At 44.5% G+C, this 20076-nt stretch overlaps 2 protein-coding genes across 7 annotated transcripts in view; one reads left to right on the top strand and one right to left on the bottom strand.

Moving 5' to 3' along the window:
- ANKRD13C (ankyrin repeat domain 13C) overlaps positions 1–8774 on the top strand; it is a 61208-nt gene extending 52434 nt beyond the window's left edge. The window contains exons 11-13 of the mRNA XM_027874037.1: positions 1541–1639; positions 1896–1996; positions 6211–8774. Coding sequence (XP_027729838.1) covers positions 1541–1639; positions 1896–1996; positions 6211–6341 — 331 coding nt within the window. The 3' untranslated portion in view covers positions 6342–8774. The remainder of the gene's footprint in view (positions 1–1540; positions 1640–1895; positions 1997–6210) is intronic.
- Positions 8775–12432: 3658 nt separating this feature from the next.
- Positions 12433–20076, bottom strand: part of SRSF11 (serine and arginine rich splicing factor 11) — a 40805-nt gene continuing 33161 nt past the window's right edge. For 5 of the 6 annotated variants that reach the window (XM_027874017.1, XM_027874016.1, XM_027874019.1 and 2 more), the window contains 5 exons: positions 19568–19699; positions 18755–18844; positions 14804–14899; positions 14550–14685; positions 12433–14447 (listed from right to left, as the gene is read on the bottom strand). In XM_027874017.1, the coding sequence (XP_027729818.1) occupies positions 14244–14447; positions 14550–14685; positions 14804–14899; positions 18755–18844; positions 19568–19699 (658 nt within the window). In that variant the 3' untranslated portion in view covers positions 12433–14243. The remainder of the gene's footprint in view (positions 14448–14549; positions 14686–14803; positions 14900–18754; positions 18845–19567; positions 19700–20076) is intronic. The other variant, XM_027874018.1, reaches the window with a different exon arrangement.

The following is a 20076-nucleotide window of genomic DNA, read 5'->3' on the forward strand; positions in this document are numbered from 1 at the left end:
GCCCGTCATGTGCCAGGCACTGTGCTAAGTGGGTTTTTACAAATATGATCTCATTCGATCCTCACAGCGACCCTCGGCGGCAGATGCTATCATGATCCCCGTTTTACAGATGAGGAATCAGAGGCAGATAGAGGTGAAGTGACTTGCCCAGGGTCACACAGCTAGTGTCTGAGGCTGAATTTGAACCCCGATCTTTCTGACTTCAGGCCAGCTCTATCCATTGTGCCACCTGTTGATATGTGTAAGGTACTAAAGCTGAGGATAGTCACTGGTTTAGATAAGAGAGTTGGAATCCAAAAGGATTTTTTTGCTACCCCCAATAGAAGGTAAGAACCTTGAGAGTGGACACTGTTGCCTCTTTGGTGCAGTACCTGGCGTGCAGGAGGAACTTCATGAATGCTTGTTGGGTGGATGTCACTGGGCTCAGGTGAACTGAATAAGATAATAATGAGTGTAAAAGTCAGTGACGCTCAAAGTAAACCTTGTGGCAGAGGTTGGAAACCCGCTTGTCAGGGCCGTTGCGCAGGAGGCTGCCTCTTCAGGCGCAGATTGCACCAGATGACCTAGAGATCCGGGGCTTGTCATGGTGAAGGGAGAAAGGACCGGGAGGCGTTTTACGGGGCATCAGCTCGAGGGGTCGTCAGGGTGAAAGGGCAAGCAGACGAGCTCATCTGACTTGGAAGCGACGGGGGCGTGGGTGCCAGTGGACGCACAAGACCGCCCCAGAGTCCGGGCCCAGTCCAGCTTCGCATACGCTGTCAGTCAGATTTTGACAGTATTAGCAGTTGCGTAATGTATCACTTGTCATACAGTTGTGTAAGAGGCAAACTGTCAGTAAATTGGAAAAGAGTACTCCAGCACAGCACGTTTTTCCCTAGCGAAAGGAAACCAGTGTTAACCTGACATGTTAAAATTCAGAGGCCATCAAAACTCTCCCATCTGAATTCCTGTGAATTCCTCACTTCATTATTTCCCTCTTACTAGAATTTAACCACCATGATTAGCAAGGAAAAAAAATTGATGTTGGTTAATTGCATCATCTTTCTATTTTATTTCAAACAACCTATTTTATTTCACTTCCAAATAAGCAGGAGAAGATCCAGAATTCACTGACGTAGGCTACTAGGTCATCCTCCAAAAAGTTGGGGGTCGTTGATGATTATGAGTCATGTACATGAATCGGAAAAATTTAATTAATGCTGGGGATTATTCACACGTGGCAGAGCGATGTAATTCTTGTTCTATACAAGAGGCAATGTGATCCTCTTCAAATAGATGCCTCATGTATTGGGAAATATAGGGTTATTGAGAACTATGAAACCTCCATGGAATATATCGAACTGGGAATTTCTAGACAATCGATTTTATTTTTGTTAATTTAGTGTTTTAGCACATTTTAAGACATCATTTAACAAAAATTTCTAAAATGCATTATTAGCACAGTGAACATAATAGAATATTGTAGGAATCTTTCTGTAAAGTGAAAATAATCTGTTGACAAAATTAATTGTCTTATTGTTTTATTTCCTTTCCATTGTAGAGCTCCTCATCTGGGTAGAGAACTTGTTTGCAAAGAAAGTAAGAAAACATTTAAAGCCACAATAGCCATGAGCCAGGAATTTCCCTTAGGAATTGAATTGTAAGTTGAAATTCCTTACTGTAGAAATTTATTAAGAGTTATGGAGATTGTGTCCAGAATGAATTCTTAGTTTTGGCTTTTTTTTGCCTTTAAAATTAGATCTTAGTAAACATAAACTACAGATCAGATCACTGAACCCAAATTCCAAAAGAACTGACTGACAGATGAGACACTTATTAGTTTGACTTTAGGCAGAGATGTATCGATCTGAGTTATTGCTAAAAGTGTTTTTTTTTCCCCCTGACCTTTCTTCCAGATTATTGAATGTTTTAGAAGTCATTGCGCCCTTCAAGCACTTTAACAAGCTTAGAGAATTTGTTCAGATGAAGCTTCCTCCCGGCTTTCCTGTAAAGCTCGGTAAGAGGGTGTTCACGCTAATAACCTTATTGCCTTAATGAAATGAATTTGTATTTTTGAGAGGTAGATTGTCAGATTGATTACTAACAATTAGAAGTATAGTGATGTGGCATGAAAAACATTTATCTGTCCTTGTATTTCAAATAATTTATTTTATAACTTATTTTATTCTGTCAAAGAGAGGTTTTCCTCATTAAAAATTAAACATGCCCACCTGTGTTTTCAAGCTAGAAATTGGAAGTTTTTATAGACAACTGTTTCCCTTTGTAATGACAATGTTTTCAGTGATTATCTGATATGATGACATGTTCTAACCACTTCTGCCAATTCTTCTGCATGGCTATTTCCGTTAAAGACAATCCCATTTTGCTGATCACCAGGCACTAATGGGTAGAATTGGGTTCAGGTGTGGGTCGGTGCAGGAATTTTAAGAGGAACATTAGATAATATAGCACGTCTAGTTTGTCACCCTCAAGCAACTCATGTTCCATCTTGGGAGCAGCCAGGATACAGTAGATGTGCATGTAAATAAATCCTAAGTAACATCTTGAGAAAGAGAATGGGGCTTGTGTGGGAGGTGTCCCCTCAGCTGTCCTTTGGAGGAGTGAAGGTTAGGTGGACGCACATCCCGCAGGTGGTTGATAACTTCCAGAGCTATAGAGCTTGAAGACTGACAGGAAAGATGCAACAGGTCCATTGTGTTGGAATGGGCTGTATGGGGAAATGGGGAGGGCTTTACATGTTGAATCCAGCAGTTAGTATTTTATCCTAGAGGCTATAGGGCCGTGCCTTTTTAGGAGGAGGGTGACATGTTCATATTGGTTTAGGAGTATCAGTTTGATAGGTGTGCTGTGTGGAGGATGGAAAGTAGAGAGTCTGGAGCCAGGAGACTACCTTCCCCCTCCCCCCACAAAAAAGGACAAAAGCAGCCCTTGTCTTCAAGGCGCTGGCAAGTGATGGGGAAGGATGCTCGGATGCTGCTACGCTTGATAGGAATAGGGAAACTTGGAAGAGGGGGAGGGTTTGGGGTGAAGAAAATGAGATCCCTTTTGCACATGTGGAGTATAAGATGTCTGCTGTCTGGATGTAAGCCTGCAGGTCAGGAGAGAAGGCAGGACTCGATAAATAGATTGGAGACACATCAGCAGAGAGCTAATTAGGGAATCAGTGGGAGATAATGAGATCCAGAGATTTGGAAGGATGGTATGTGGAATCAATGTTAAATTTACTCTCTTAAACCAGAGAATAGGAGTTAGGATCAAAGGGTAGAAATTATATAGCAAGTAGATTTTTAAAAATTCACACACACACACACACACACAGAGTTTAGTCAGCAAAAAATTCACCTTCTCCCTCCACTCCTGACATCCTCAGTTGAGATAAGGGGAAAAAAAGCATGTTTCAGATATGTATAGATATTCCAGCAAAACAAATTTCTGCATTGACCCCCCCCCCCAAATTTCACAAGTGTCATTCTGTACCCTAGAAGTCGATTTTGATTTATTTCAAAATCAAAAGGAAAAACACGGGCTCTCGCTTGGAGCTGAGGCCCAGTAAATGGCGTCCATGGGTAGCCAGTGCCTCCTCACTGGAGGTATTCTTGCAGTGGGTCACCTCCGGGGTCAGCTTAGTCAGTGTTCATTAAGCTCCTTGTTTGGAAGAGTACAAAGCTAAGGGATGTCCTCAGAGACTCTAGAGGTGCGAGGTACAATACGTGTGCGTGGAAATGAGTCCAAGGTTGTTTCGTGAGTGAGAGAATGCGGTGAAATAGTAGAGAGGGAGAAGAGAAGAGGACTGGGGCAGAGCCTCACGGACACCCAGGGGAGCAGATCTGCCTGGCGTGAAGATCCTGCAAAGGCATCAGAGGAGTGGTTAAGTCAACAAACATCTGTTGAGCCTTGTGCCGGGCGTCGTGCTAAGCCTTAGGTCAGAAGAGGATGAGGGACAGTGTTGAAGGAGAGTGAGACACCCAAGAGAAAGGAACTAGAGAGGGCCGAGGTGCAGAAGTGAAGAGTGGTGTCTAGTGTCCAGAAGCAGGGGCTAAAGTCACAGGGTCAAAACTGCCGAGATGTCCAGAGGGACAGAAACTGAGGAAAGGACGTTGAATTGAAAATGGGGGTCTCCTGTTCCCCGGTAGAGAGCTGTTTTAGTCAAGCACCGGTGTAGAAAGTCAGATTGTAGGGGGTCAGAGGAGATGGAGACAGGAGGAGGAGGCGTTCTTCCTACAAGTTGGACTGTGAAAGAGGGAAGACACAGGCCTGTGCCTTAAGGGAATGGCTGGCTGTCAGATCAAGGGTTTTTGGGTTTAAGCATGGGAGACCTTGGTGTCTTTGTAGGCAGCAAAGAAAGAGCGCAGTGGGATTGAAAACAAGAAATAGCATTATTAAAGGGGCAAGCTTTGCCAGAGAAAAGAAGAGCAGGAAAATCAAAAGCCTTGTCAAGAAAGTCCACTTCCAAGGGCAAGGTGGAGAGAATGGATGATGAAGACAGGTTTTGAGGTGTGGAGTAGTCAGGGAGAGGGGGAGCTTATGATGGCTGCTTTCTCATTAAGTAACAGGAAGGTTGGTACAGAAGGTCTGAGGAAAGAGGGAACAGGTTGGGAATAGTGGTTGAGAACAGTGCGATAAAGGGTCAGATCAGAATAAAAGGACTGCGCAGTTGAGATGAAATAATGTTTGTAGTGAGGTCAGTTTACAAGGTGGAGAAACCCAGATTTAGTCTGACAAGGTGATAGGAGAGGGCCAAGAGATTTTAAGGGTTAATGGGCAGTGTGTGCTGGAACTCATCAGAATGGGGAAAAAAGGTTAGGTGTGCCTTGAGTGCGGGATACTAGACAGGAATGTTAGCAGGAACTAGAAGTTGGAGGTTGGGGGGGCTGAGGGGGCAGGCAGGGAGAGGACGAAAGTTTGAAGGACAAGAGGTATTAGTTGGAGAGAAGAATTTTGGACCTCTGGATTATGGTGATGGAGCAATCGTGGGGATAATCAGCTGAAGGTGGCAGAAATAAAGATTGAGTTCAGTGGAGTTTAGGAAGCCAAGGGGTCCAAGTGGATGCTCACATATGTTGGAGTCCCAAGTTTGAGAGTTGTGAGTAGGTTGGAGAGAAAGAAACACTGTGCTTGACACTGAACTTTTTGAAGGAAAAGGGAAATGACAGTGACAGAGAGTTAGATGGGCTTATAAAATTGGATAGACTAAACCTCAGAGGAGGAGGATTGACTGAGACTCAGTGAGGTTTGGAAGTTGGGGGAGGGATCCGTTTTCTCTTCCAGGCCCAGGGCTTCAGGGGTGATGAGAGAAGTACTGCGGAGGGCATCGAGGAGCGTTCATTAGAGGACCAAAGAGATGGGAAACGTGTGAAGGGGTAGCTCCTTTCACTCCAGGTTGACTGTCAGTTATTTATGTGGTTCAGGATGTTAGCCTTTTGGGGACTGGTCCGTTCTTTACAAGTGATGTGGTGTTGAGCAGAGAGTGCTCAGAGGAGGGCACTGAGGCTGGTGAGAAAACTGGAGAATAATCAGCTAACCTGGAGAAGAGAGAAGTACGGCGCCCTTGACAGCTGTCTTCAAGAGCAGTCATGGAAGAACGATTGAGTCTACTCTGCTTGATCCTTGGAACGATGATTCCCGTGCATTGGGAGGGAAACTTTCCGCACAGGGTGAGCTGCAGAGACATGGAACGGGCTTCCGTTGGAAGTCTTTGCTCATGGGCAACTGTTCTCACCACGCTCCTCCTCCGTCCATTGAAGCTGACTCTTTAGGGCCCTTCTATCCATGAAATGAAGGATAAAAACATTGACCAAGTACTCCTTGTGTGCCAGGCACAAGATGAAAAAAGAGGTGCTGCCCTATAGGGTTCCCATCATAGTGATAGGAGGTGAGTGGGCATGAGTGACCGACAGTGAAGCCGGACTCTCACCAAGGCACCTTTTACGGCTCGAGGATCTGTGAAACAGGGTCCTCCAGGAAGAATTCCTGCTGGGGTGGGGCGGGGGGGGGTCTGGGTTTAAAGCATAGGCGTTTCCTAATACAGAAGTAATGCTCGCTTGTTTGTTTTGCCGTGGAGGATGGGTGCTGGCTCCTCTGAGGGACAGAGGCCAGAGTGAGCCTCTGCCCCAGCGCTTGCTCAGCACAGAGCTCTTCCCTTCAGGGCTGGGGATGCTTTTGTCGAGCTGTTCGTGTCACTGGCTATTGTTCATTTCCTCTTCTCTGTAGATATACCTGTGTTTCCCACCATCACAGCCACTGTGACTTTTCAGGAGTTTAGATATGATGAATTTGATGAATGCATCTTCACCATTCCTGATGACTACAAGGAAGATCCCAGCCGGTTTCCTGATCTTTAACTTGCCTGGAAAAATAACACCAGCTCACCAGTGAAAGTAAGCGGGTACAGAGAAGCCGCTACATCGTCCAGACAGAACGGGTGTACTCCTTCCGAAGAGGAAAGGGAAATCCCCTGAAGCAGCCCATCGGTCACTCATCCACTGTGAGCTGGTGGCTGCCATTGTCCGCCTTTTTGAAATACACATGTTGTAAGCTTGGCAGTTTGACACCTCAGTGATTCTAAGGAGTTGGGATGTCAGCCAGCTAGGGGGGCTGTGGTTTGTTTTTACACCTTTTTACACTTCTTGGTGATACATGGATTTAGCATTTAAAGAAAACACTCCTGGACCATTAACGTTTGAAAAAATGAGATGTCTTAATAGAGATCGAAGTCCTTTTAAACTTGTCATCTTGTATTCAGGATGGCAGATATCCTTCAAGCTTGGTTTTCATCCATTGTAAAGTATGTCACATTATGTCTAGTTCAGTCACTTGAATGTTGTTGAACATAATGAACTGGAAGGAATGCCGTTTTCTGTAGATGAACCAACCAAATGGTACCATTAAACAGTTGCATTTTCACATTGCAATACATTTCAGAACTAGCATTCACTCTGCAGGGAATACGGTACCTCCTCTTAGCACCTTAGTGCAACTCCTGTGTGGTGCTATTCATGTTTTTATCTGAATTCTCAAGTGGAAAATGTTTCTTACTAATCTTTCTGCCATAGAGTCTCTAATTTTCTTTTCTAATCTATGTTCATGATAAAGTATTGGTTAGCATGCTTATAAATGTTCATCTGACAAATTCTAGCACTTTCAAAAAAAGGAATTCGAAAGTTTTGAAATTGGCTCTCCGTTCAGAGCCCATCTGCCCGTCTGGCAGCCTTGTTTGTGGCTAGGATGGGTTATGCGTGAACTGAGAAGTGTCACAGTCTTAAAAAAGGGAAAAAAAAAAACCACAAACCTAAGACTCTGAAAATATATCCTCATAATATCAAACACTTTGAATATAGGGTATAAGTGTTTCATATAATATATAAAATTCATTTGTTAAATTTTAGAAATGTACACTTAAGTTTCATGACAATTTTTACTTCATCTTTTTTTTTCTTAAGCCACGTAAAGGAAAATACATTGATTTATTTTGTTCTCCCGGTGTTCAAATCATGGATTCTCAGTTTTGCATTTTAAATCTTTCCTATTTATTTATTCCAAGTTGGTTTGAAGGTCCAAAGTTGAAAATAAATTAGTAAGAATTATGTCTGACAGTCACACAGTGTGAAATATATTTTAGAGGATTTAGCTACAAGTAAATGTGATTTATATAAATGTGTCCTTGGTGACTGTACTTAAGACTGCACCTGTCAGTTCTTTCTTATGACTTGCATTTCAGCCTCTTTCAGGAGGCCCACTTGAATTGGAATTAATTGGAATGGGTTCCTTTACCAAGGTGTTTGTCTCTATCTGCTGTTTAGATCATGAAATAAGTTTGTCAGGATTTCCAGAACAAGTCACCTGGTTGTTACAAAGGCAGATTTGCTCATTTCAAACTCTCCTGAGGTTTTTAGCCTTTATTCCAAGAGGATCTCTGCACAAACCAAACACTGGACCAAAGCAGCTGCACAGCCTTAGCAAGCCAGTGTGGGAAGTGTCAAAGACTAGAAGGCTGACCGTGTTGTGTTGCATTTCCACAGTGATCTGCCAGGGAGCCGATGTTTACAGAGCAGGGTTATGATGTGACATAGAAGATGCATTTAGGAAGTCAGAAGCAACACTATGAAGAGGAATTTTTTACAAGGATCTCTAAGGCTGCTTTTTCCATATCAGTGTATATGACTTCGCATATATGTTCATGTTTTAGTATTAAGAAAGGAAATAGTTTTTATAGTGCAGAAAAAGTATTCATGGTTAAATTTTTAAAGTCATAATTACTGTTGTATGTGGCCTCTTAGACCTTGGGGAGTGGGTGTTCGTTATAGTCCTGTGTCCTTGAAGGAAGAAAAGCTGATTTCTCAGCCTTTCTCCCTTTCGGCTTTCACTGGCTTGGGCTGAGAATCGTCCTGTCTCTTCAAGGTCTGCCCCTGGGAGGTGGAGCACGCGACAGGGCCACTTTAGTTTCCCATGGTTCGTGTGTAGAGTCTTACATAAAGTCGTGTAATTTATTGGGGGGTGGGAGGAATCACATCTCATGTAATCACAGTGTGGGCTCGGTCAGTATCTCCTGAAAGCTGTGAATATTTTACCGGGGTGCACTGGATCCAGAAAAACTACTGAGTATTTTTGCACTTAGAATTTCTTTGCACATTTGTACTTTTTAAGAAACACAAGTTCTCCATTCCACTGTGCTGTCGTCTTCCCAGTCACAAAGGACAAACGATGCCCCCGTACCTCTTCCAATGGCAACTATTAGGAATTGACTCTGATGCAAATAAACTTTTCGCAGTATTTCACAGATTTTCAGGAATGTGATTTTTAAATTAGTTTATTACATAGGTACTGTTTCAGATGAAATCATCAAAACACTATATTCCTTTGGTAGTATGCATAGTAGGACAGTTTGTTTTTAAAGTGCTACAAATATTTTAAAACTAGGATTTGCTGTTTACATAATGCTGGAAGGGAGTATTGACAAGTGGTTTTTACCAGAAAATATTCTGCCCCTACTGTGTGTAGCATTGATCCATCCCCCTCTTCCCAGTACTGTCAGCTTCTAGCTGACAGTGTCCATCCATAGTAGTCAGGAGGGTGGAAGTCTTAGTGACACAGGTACAAATAAACGAGCCAATGAAGACCTGGCACCTGGAGTCCTTACCTTAAATGCAGAGCCTCAGGTCAGGACTGGTACAACAGAGCATTTCTGGTGTCCAGGCTGCAGGCTGCTAAAAAGCCGGGAGTTCGTCTGTGACTTTACCTAGGAGATAGGTTAGAGTAACAAGTACCAGTTCGTTTCTTTCCCCTCTGAGCTGTCTAGGTTCTATAGAAGTTGTGTCTGGGTGGAGGAAGTGGGGAGGATGAAGAGAAAGCTTGAGTCCAATAACCATGTAAGAACGTTGTTTGGACCTGTGGATCCATTGCTTGGTGTGGTGTAGAAACGCCCTCTGCTGGAGCTTACTGTCTCCACCAGGAAGTGCTGATCACATCAGATGATGTTGCTCGTTTTGAAAGAAAAGATGTAGAAGAGATGGATACCAGCCCGACACAGTCTTCGTGTTACGGACACTTCCTTAAGACGGAGATTTCAGATCAGAGTAATTATATTCCTTAAGAGAATAAATGAATTAGTAGTAACCTTTTAATGTTTATGGTGAGGCCACGTTCAGTTTGCACTTGAGGATGGCTGCGATCTGGTATACACCCTAAGATAACACCCATCACCGTCCACGTAAAACAGATGGAGAGAAGCAGTCCCCGTCTGCCACGTCCGCTCCTCTATTCAATGTCTCCTTGCCCTTCCGGCCTGGACATCCCCCCACTCCCCACTCCCTTTGAAGCTGGGACGATCACAGACTTTGCAAAGGCGGGGAGGCTTTGACTTGTAGAACAACGTCGTTTCATTACCTACAGATTTCATGGCAATAATAAACACAAAACCCAGTAAAACGATTTTGCCTAAGAACTACTTAACTACTAGTAATCTGCCAAGTCTGGTCTATAAATGATAGGATTTTCTTTCAGTCTTTTGTAAAACGAAATTTTTAAGACTAAGTCATTATTGAACTTTTTAAAAAAAAACCTTTAGAAAACATCGTTGCTGTTTTTGAGGCTAAAATCTAACGAGCTTCATTTACATATGAGAGGCTGAGACTTTAGTAACTTGTCCAATATCACACAACTAGGGAATTTCCATTTGGGGTTTTGGCCACACTGTTTTACCTCCCTAACTATTAGTGATGATAAAATGTGGGAAAACACAATCTTTTAAGTACTAATTGGACCCACAGAATAGGAAGTGCTCTCAAGCAGCCTCCTACTTGTCATCTTACCTTGGTTTTTACAGAGTTAGAAAAAGGGTTTTGAAGTCATTTGTGACTCATGGGTGCATTGTTTCGAACGCTAGGGTTTTCACTGACTTAAGTTTACACTCTTCACTTAGAAAGCTTGTTAACTTGTTCTTGAGTTTTGCTAAATTTCCTTTAATGCTAGAAGTTATCTTCTTACTGTGCTTCCGACATCCAGGGACCCCAGGTCCTTAGGAATTCTTAGGCATTTAACCATTTGTTATTCATGTGCTAACCTACCTTTTAGCCTTTTAGCTCGCCAGCACCTCTTAGGTTGTATAGGTAGAATGAAGAAATGCAGCTATTTAGTTCTGGTAATAAGGTGTCATTTTCAGAAGTTATCTGTAAATGCAAATATTCTGTAATTTTGGAAAATGTGCACTGGGGAACCCAACCACTTTTTATTTTTCCTTTTAAGTGAAAGAATGTTATGGAAAGGACTCATGTCTTATGCTCCCCTCTGCAATATTTCTACAAGGACATTTTTTTTTTGTTATTACAAATAAAGTCCTAAATTTTCCACTGATTTCAAGTTCCTTTCCCCCCGCGAGTCCTTAAGATTTTGCTCATTTTTATTCTCCATTTTACTCTCATCAGATGAATAAACAAAAAAGTTATTCAGGGTAACCTGTGTAAGCTAACCACTGGTATGTTGTGGGCACCAGAGCAGCAAAGGAAGGAAACCAGTTATTCTAAAGAAATATTTGATTGTTAAAGGGTATAATTTTGTGAACTAGCAGCAGAGACCTAAGGATAGTTCTGTCAATACTTTGAAAGCAAACATACAGAAAACTGATCAATGTATATATACCAACATGGATTAGGTAAAACTTAGAAGCCTTCATATGGCCTGAACTTCATAATTGGCCTATCTAGAGATGCCCATTTCAAAGTCATAGATCAGCTTCCCCCTAAGGACGGTAATAGGAGATGTTTTAATTTAGGATCTAGACATTCTTAGTATACTCATTTCTCATCACTCGGATAGAATGTCTTATCCCAACCCTTCTACTTATTAACAGAAAACTGGCCTGAATTATGGTAGCCAAAATAAGGTTTGGTTTATGGCAGACAGAACTGAGTCAGGTCAGCTTGGTTTAGTGCAGTGAACTCCATGCTTGGACTGGATCTGAAACCTTTCCATCTTAATGGGACCCACTAGACCTTCGGTGGCATTAAAAAAAAACACAAAACAAAACCTGAGGAACAGCTCAGTCCCCTCCATGCCATGACTAAGTAGAAAACATTAGTATTGGACTTGAGCGTATTGAAATTGAGGTTAAATCAAGAGACTTGCCCAGAGTAACTGTCAGGGAAGAAGCAAACTGAGGCATCTTGCTGACCCCAATCTAGAGAGAGCTCTACCTACCGGTTTAATCATCAAATCATTTGATAAAGCTGTTGAACTTTTATTGTAAGGAAACAAGCAGTTATTACACCTACTATATGCCAGGCATTATACTACGTGACTGATTTATAAACATTCTTTCATTTGATTCTCACAATCCTGGGAATCTTATTCCCTTGTATAAAGTGAGGAAACTGAGGCAGGCAAGTTCAGTGACTTGCCCAGGGCCACTTAGTATCTAAATACCTAAAGTGTGGATTCGAACTCAAGTCTTCCTGACTTGACCCCGTTGCTCCAGCCACTGTGAGGTTAAATAACATGTCCAGGTTCACACAGCTAAGGGTCTGAGCACATTCAGAAGTGAATTCTCATGTTCTCCAGATAAATTTGAACCAATAAATAACACAAACACTTTTCTAGTAAAACCAGTTTATTATTTAAATCATTTTTCTTTTTACTACCAAATACAGAACAAAACTCAGTGTGGAGGCAGTTTAACTTGATTTCACCTGGGTATCTGAATCTGTATTTACACTGGCCCGGCGGCGAGTGAGCCAAAGCCCTGCTGCAGCCCTCCCTGTAATCGGCTAACCAGTCGATCCCTCTTTTCGCCGCTGTGTCGAAACCACTGGCCATGTTTTTAAGCTCCATTTTTCTTCTTTTCCTTGGATGCAATAACAATGTTTCTGGATGGACCTTGTTTCCACATGGAACAAGTATTTAATGAGACTGAAATTTTCACCTTAAAAAGCCAAGCAAATGTCACACATTTAACAGTTTTATTTATTTTCAAAAGCAGTCATTACTTAGGACCTTCATTTACCAACTCACTAACTTTATATATTGTATAGGCAAAATTCTTTTTTTTTTTAAAAAAAAGTTACATTCTATAAACTCTAAAAATGATGCTGCTTTCATATATGGCAAACTGTAAAATGCCTGTGATAAAAAGGCAGTTAAAAACGATTTTTAGATTTTGACTTGGTTAAAAATCTAAAAGCACCAAGTCTTTTCTCTCATTTCCCTGCCACCCACCTGAACAAACAATATGCATGGAACCACTCAATAAATATGCCACTGAAGAATTGTACACTAGATAACACACCCTTGACACTAATCATTTAATAACATTCCAGAAAAGGCATGTGTTTTTTAGATTTCATTGAAAATATAAAATGTACTGGACATGGGTGGGGCTGTTCCTTAATGGAAAAACACTACAGTCCATTAAAGCTCACCTTTGTTTCAATGCCCTCCCACCTCCCATGAGGAAAAAATGACAAGAAAATGGAGGAAAAATCTCATGTAAAAGCAATTTGAGTTTTACGATGTCCTACTCTAAATCTTGACAGAGATGAACTTGGTCATCTGGTACCTTGCTTACGTACATGGAGAGAAAAATCAAATTCCTTAGATAAATGAGGTAAATTTCATACATTCAGAAGTGTAAATGAATACAAGTACAGTTTTACAGGAACATGAGCTTAAGTTTCAGGGTTTTATTATCAAAGTCTTGTAAAACAATTTCAGAAACTGTACATCAACATGGCACAGACTGTATGTCGCCTACTTCTGTTTTTACCTGCACAAAAGTAAAAGCTCTGGAACTGGGTAACTAAGAAAACAGCTTTCCTAACTATGCATATAACCTGGAGTCACTGTGTGTGAGATTACTACTGCAGGGACAGTTAACACAAATTTATTAGTTTATACAACTTGAGATCAAATAAAAAGGACATTATCAAGAAGAATTGTTTTAAAAGCATACAAATGTCAATTAAAAATGCACTACCTTCCCTCCCCCCAACACTGAGTTCAAAACAGTAAGAATCAGAAGAAAAACAAAACAAAAACTGTACAACAGGATGAATGGAAATCAATACAAAGTAAGTTTCAGAGATGGGTGCTGATAAATTAATATTACAAGAAACCTTAACTCCCAATGTAGATGTTAGGGAAAATGTAGAACTCCATTTCAAAATATGCTATTTGCTACCAGTAGAGATTTTTTTGGGGGGGCGGGGGGTGAGAAACTGGAAAAAAAAAAAAGAAAAAAGGTCGAGTGCATCTTTAACCTTTGAAAGTCAAACCACACAGAAAAATCAGCCACGAGGCTCCTAGGAGATTCTCGATGTTAACGATGAATGTTAATTTTGTCATGTTGACCCACTGAAGGCCCTAAGCAGACTCCTTTCTATGATGTAGACTGAAAGAAACACTGAGGATATTCCTGCCACAATTAACATGCAATCAGTGCATTCCCTATACGGCTCTAGTACTGTAAGGAATCAAACTCTAGAAATTGTCTACATGAGCTTATTTAATAAAGGAGGAGAGATCATACAACATCCACAATCCATGCCTGCTGGAGATGCATGCAGCTGGTCACGCTTGTGCCCGCCGGCAGCCCCAGCACAGTAGGGGGGCCCAGGGCACCCCGGCCGGGAGGAACCACTTGGAGCTCAGAGCTAGATACATCTAGGTTTGGGGGAACAAACAGGGCAGACAGAGACCATGTGAGGAATGACACCGAGGCACGTCCACAGCTGGGCGGGCGGGGGCACGGCCCCCCCTCAGTCACTCATGTCCATGTCCTCCTCGTGGTGGTCGTCCCCGTTCACCTTGGACTCTCGCAGGGAGTCCCCGCTGCCCTTCTCCACCGAAGGCTCCGTGGCCTTGGGGGAGCCCACGCCCACCTCGGGGGCCTTCTTCTCCTCCTTCTTCTCCTTCTCACTGTCGTAGCCCTGTTCTTCTTCATCGTAATCTCTCGTCACCTGCTTTGCCGGGAAAGACAAGCAAAGTCAAACTCTGCCCCTGGGAGAACCGCCATGGCCAAGTGCGTCCGCCCCACCCCCGTGGGAGAACCCCCCAAGACATACTTTGACGTCTTTGTCGCTCTCTGATTTCCTTTCCCGCTCTTTCTCTTTCTCTTTGCTTTTCTTCTTCTTACTGGTCGATCGCTCCCGTTCGTCTCGCCTCTCTTTGTCCTTATCCTTTTTCTTTTCTTTTTTGTGTCTAGGATGACAGGTTGGAAGGTGGCGGTGAGACACGGTGAGCCGGCCCGTCTAAGCGTCTGCTGCAGGCAGAGCGACCTCCCCCCGCCCCCACGGCCTCCCTCCTCAAAGGCGCTCACCTTCTGGGCGACGGGGAGCGAGACGGTTTTCTCTTCGGAGAGCGGGGCTTTTTGGGCGACCTGGTTCCGCTGCGGCTCCTTCTGCGCCGCCTCTCCCTGAGGGGACAAAAGGGCAGGTGGCCTTTAAGAAGCAAAGGGAAGCCGACCACACCACTAACCAAAGGGCACTCAGCTGTTTCCAGAGTCCTGACTGTGTGCCTGGCCCCCTACTAAGCGCTCACCAGCATTGTCACACTTCCCTCCCTCTTCCTCACCGCCCCCACACACATCCTTCATAATCATTTATTCTGAAGATTCAAAAGCACTGCCACTCCCTGTCTAATCGTTTCTCTAGCCCCTACTTCGCACCAGGCCCTCCTCTAAACCGCTTTACAATTTGAATCTCACAACCACCCCGGGAGGCAGGTGCTCCTAATTAGCCTCATTTTATACAGATGAGGAAACTGAGGCAAACAGTGGCAGAATCAAGTGTGAGAATTTGAGGCCAGTTTTGAACTTGGGTCGTCTGGACTCTGACACTGGCCCTCTATCCACCGGGCCACCTGCTGAAGTCAGAAATTGAAAATAGCCTTGAATTTTAAGTCAATGAAGCTAAGGTAACACCACCACAACAACTTATCTAAAGCAGCTTTAATGTTCCTGCTTTCCAGTCCAACAGGCCCTGTGCCCGATTTCTTTGCTGTGCAAGCTCTCCCCCAGCCCGTCTGGGCCAGCCTGAACCCACGTGTGGGACGATGCCCTCGGAAGCTCTCCGGTGGCTGCGGGACAGGCCCTGGCGGGTTCTCTTCCAAGGCCCCCCCCCCTTTAGTTCCAGAAATGGGCCCCAAGAGGACTGAACTAGACTACATGTCACTCTTCCTTCTGTCTGTCAGGGGAAAGGAGAACCAGAGAAAACCGAGTTTGACTCCAGGCCTTGTTATTTACTATCTATATGATCCTGGGTGAGTCCCAACCTCTACAGGACTTTGTTTTCTCATTCGTAAAATGGGAATATTGGACTTGATGACCTTTAAGGTCATCATGATCCCTGTATGCCCCACTTATTAACTTAAATAACCATTCTATTTGCCCATATCTGAACAAATTCTCAAATGAGTCCTTCTCTCCAGTATGTAATGTCTTTAGTATTTAGTTTTCTGGTGATTCCCATTAAGTAATGGGAGTAAGTGTTAAATCTCCTAAGTCAGGGATGGGCAGTGGTGGGTTTCAATGGCCTGCAAGATCCCCGAGTCAACAATGTAAAATGGCAGTCAGCATGGCACTGGCATCCCGGAATGTGATACAAGGACGGTCCCCCAAAGGACGGAGGGGACATCCCTGAGGGGCTCAGACCAGAGCGACATGCATCAGCAGAAGGCACTGCCTGGCAGGCACGCGCTTAGAGCGAGGCAACTGAGATGCTGGGGAAATCCGAGGATGGGCCACAACATCTGGCACGTGGAGGAGGGCGAGACGGAAGCTGCTGGGGCGGGGAAGTCTTCCTCTTTTCTTGACCAACCGCGTACTCCTCTTTCCAGGTCTTCCTGACTGAAGGCTCTTTCTTCTTCCCCCATGGTGAGTTTTGATGAGTCACCATCCATGGGCCAGCCCAAGCACGAAGGGGTTCTGGGCCCTCTTCCCCAGTTCGCCTGTGGTTCCTAAAGCCACCACACGTTGCCCGCCACACACAGCTGTGCATCCTTTTGCCATCTTGAACCTACACACCCAATACGAGCTTGTCTTTTCCTCCAAACTGCCCCTCCGACCTTCCCTCCACACGCACACAGCCCAAGCCTTCGAATTGCTCTCCTCGGTTTTTACAGTTTTTACCTTTTAACCCGCTCTCTGCACAATGGCCAGCGACCTTCCTAAAGCCAAGGACGATGTGACACTTCTCTGCGTAAGAGGCTTCAGTGGCTGTTGCCCCGGGATAAAATCCCAACGCTACTGGTCTCCAACGGATGCATCTCATCTATTTCATCTCTTGCCTTCAAGACCTCGACTCTCAGAATCCGATTCCTTCAAGGCTCTCCTACAGGCAGCCCTTCTGGATTCTTCCACCTGTCAATACCCTCCCTCTCCAGCTTCAGGGCCCAAATGTCTGTGCCCAATACAAAGCTTAGAATGAACTGAGTAGGGAAGACAGTGAGATTCCGTAAGGAAAGAATGCTCTCAACAAAAATCATCACAAAGTGGGGTAGGTTATGGTAGAATAAATTTATCCTCCTCTATCTGGCAGGGAGACTTGAAGGGAAAAGGTTCTCAATTCAGGGGCAGAGCCACATTTCCACCAGACAATCATCTGGGACCAAAGAGGCAGGACTGACACCATTTCCTCAGTTAAATCTGCCCCTGAGCACTATCACGAAACTGAGGCAGGAGTGCTTCTCCGCAGCACTGTCCAAATGTCTGGTTACCAAAGAAGCAGCTTCCAAATGCAAACAAGTGCGAGGCACACAGGTCTCTGCTCTTGCCCTCTGCCAGCCTATGCCCAGGTTCTGTAGTCCTAGGTCCGTCCTTTACTAGTTGAGTCACTTTTAATGACCCTGCTCACCTCGTACAGAACCACTCTGACAGTCCGAGAAGCCCTTTCCTCACCGTTCATTCGTAGGTCCAAGGCCTAACCTGTGACCCTAGACACTGACTTCCCTGCTCCAGTCTGGTGCTCCCTGAGACAAGGCCCCATCATCAAACACAGTCGCTGCTCAGAGCTGCCGCCCACCTGCTTTCAAGGCAGCTTCTCTCCATCCTCGTCACTGCTCTGAGCAGACACGAGCTCCCAAGAAGGGACCCCAAGTGTTTGCCTGCTGGGACTCCTGCGTGCAGTGACAAGTTACCCTAATCTAACATTTCACCATCTGAAGGACTAATACGCACAAGATCAAGTGACCTTACCATAAAAGAAATACAACCCCCCCAACTCCCCACCACATAAAAGGCTCTAAAGATCTGAATGGCACATATATTTTCTTTTGATTCTACACAAATCAAGACACTATAGCTGTTATCTCATTTTACAGATCAAGAAACTAAGGCCCAGGGAGGTTAAATGAGTTGTCCAGGTCACACAGAAAAACAGGGAAACATGTTCTCTGGCCACATGTGGGTATGCCCCAGTTACTGAAGTCTGTGGAAGGCTGGCTGACAGAAGCAATCACGCCAGCACCCAGCAAACCCCAGGCTCTTGCCAGGGGATGAGACACAGAGGAGCTTCCAACCACGAATGCCCTTTCTGAGGGGGCTGGGGAAAAGAAAGGCATCCTGGAGGCAGTGGCCTAGAGGCCTGGGAGGCGGAGGTAGAGAAAGAGGTGGGCAGTTTGCCGGGACGGAGCTGAAGCCAGAGAAGCCTTTTGGGCAGCAGAGCGACAAGTGTCAGAACAGGAGCCAGCAAGGAGCGAGTGTAGCCGTCAGGCCTGACCCAAGCCTTCGCACATGCCAAGGCCATCTGAAGGAGCTAAAATGGACACCAGGTGGAGGAGTGGGACAGGACAGGACCAAGGAAGAGGCCAAGAAGGACCATGTGCCCATGAAACAAATTCCATTGTGGAATTTTAGGTCAAGAAGATAAGTTCTATTTTAGAAACGGAATTTGTGATAACTGCCATTTTACAGATGAAACGAAAGCCCAGTGAGGTCAAGAGCCTTGCCCAAGATGACACAGACTGCGTGATCCTTGGTGAGCAGCTGAACACACTGTGTCCCAGGCAGGGGGAGGGAAGCCCAGGAGTGAAGGGCCAGCCAGAGGGCAGTCACTTAGGCCCACTACTGCAGGTCAAGGAGCCCAAGGAAGGAGCTGAGGTCACTGCACTGGACAAATGAGAGATGAGAGCAAGGCAACGACACTCATGAAGATTAACCTGACTGCCACGTACTCTTCCACTGAACCCTTGCTTACGTGGTACTAATTTAGCCACAAGTGCTCAGCCATCACTTTGGACAGTGAGGAGCGACTGTCAACACCATTCAACTCACCGGCTCGTGCTCCGCGACCGCCGCGCCGTGCTGTAGCTTTTGGGTGGCGTTTTAGAACGCTTCTTTTCTTTTTCTTCTTTCTTTTTGTCTCTAAAATGTGAATAAGACAGATCAATTTGAAAAGTTACCATCAATCTAACATGCACACACCTCTTAATGCATGTCAGAGAGAAACAAAAATCTCTACCTTTCTCTTTACAGGGACATATGAGGAAACAACAGTAACTCAGGGGAAGTTGTCTTTAAAAATATTATTTTCTCTTTTGTATTCCATCATTATGGTGGAAATGTTCGTTTCCACAGCAAAATTCCGCCCCCAAAGATGATCTTAAAAAAACCTGTCAGAGGAACATTTAGAGCCAACTACATAGTACGCTGGGTACTTGTCCACCTAAAGAATGCTTTCACCTTGGCACATTTCAGATGAAACACTTTGAGATTCTGACTGGAGATTGTTTACCTGTCTAACTTCACCAGTTCGGGACCTCCCTGCCTGAAAACCCACAGCTGATGACTCATCCCAACCTCTGTGAAGCAACCAGGAGGTGCAGAGCATGTGGGGGTGTGGGATCGAGATGTTCTAATGCTTCAAGTTGGCTCTTTATCAATTTATTTCACACTTAATGATACATGAAATCTCAAAACAACAACAAGGACAGCGGAGCTCCCTTTCGGTAGTGAGAGAGGGGAAGAAAACGACCTTCCTCTTATTCGGAGAACCAAAAGGTCCTTCACCCAGGAGGCTGCCAACCTGGCCGTCCCTGGCCAACACAAGAGCCTGGGCACTGGGACCTCGAGGGGTATATGGCTTACCTGGTTTTCGACGTGCTCCTGGACCTTCGGCCCCGCTCTCTAGAATGAGATCTTCTCCGCCGTGGACTTTTGGATCGTCGCCTACTTCTTGACTTAGAATGTGATCTCCTTCTGGACCTGCTTCTCGATCGTCTAATAGGCAACAAGCAACAAGATTACTACAGGAGTCAAGAAATCACACTCAAGGGTTTAAAATGTGTGATCGTCAAAGTGCCAACATAAAGACAAAGAACTTAAACGAGGACAACTCCAACTTGTTCAGCTAAGCACTCAGGTACTGAATGGAGATCAGTGTCACATAACAATAAATGACTTCACAGAAACGTTTAGGAGGATTCTAGTTCCACCTATAATACAACAGGAACAGTCTTTACAAAATTGTATCGATAGCTCTCCAGTAGCCATCATCACCCTCCCTTCTGAACCAATTTATTTTGCTAGTGGATAGTGCGCGCACACACACACACACACACTCTCCCCCCCCCCCCCCCCCCCCCCCCCCCCCCCCC

Source organism: Vombatus ursinus, unplaced genomic scaffold (genome assembly GCF_900497805.2).
Source record: "Vombatus ursinus unplaced genomic scaffold, bare-nosed wombat genome assembly UNPS02014804.1, whole genome shotgun sequence".
NCBI classification, from domain to species: domain Eukaryota; kingdom Metazoa; phylum Chordata; class Mammalia; order Diprotodontia; family Vombatidae; genus Vombatus; species Vombatus ursinus.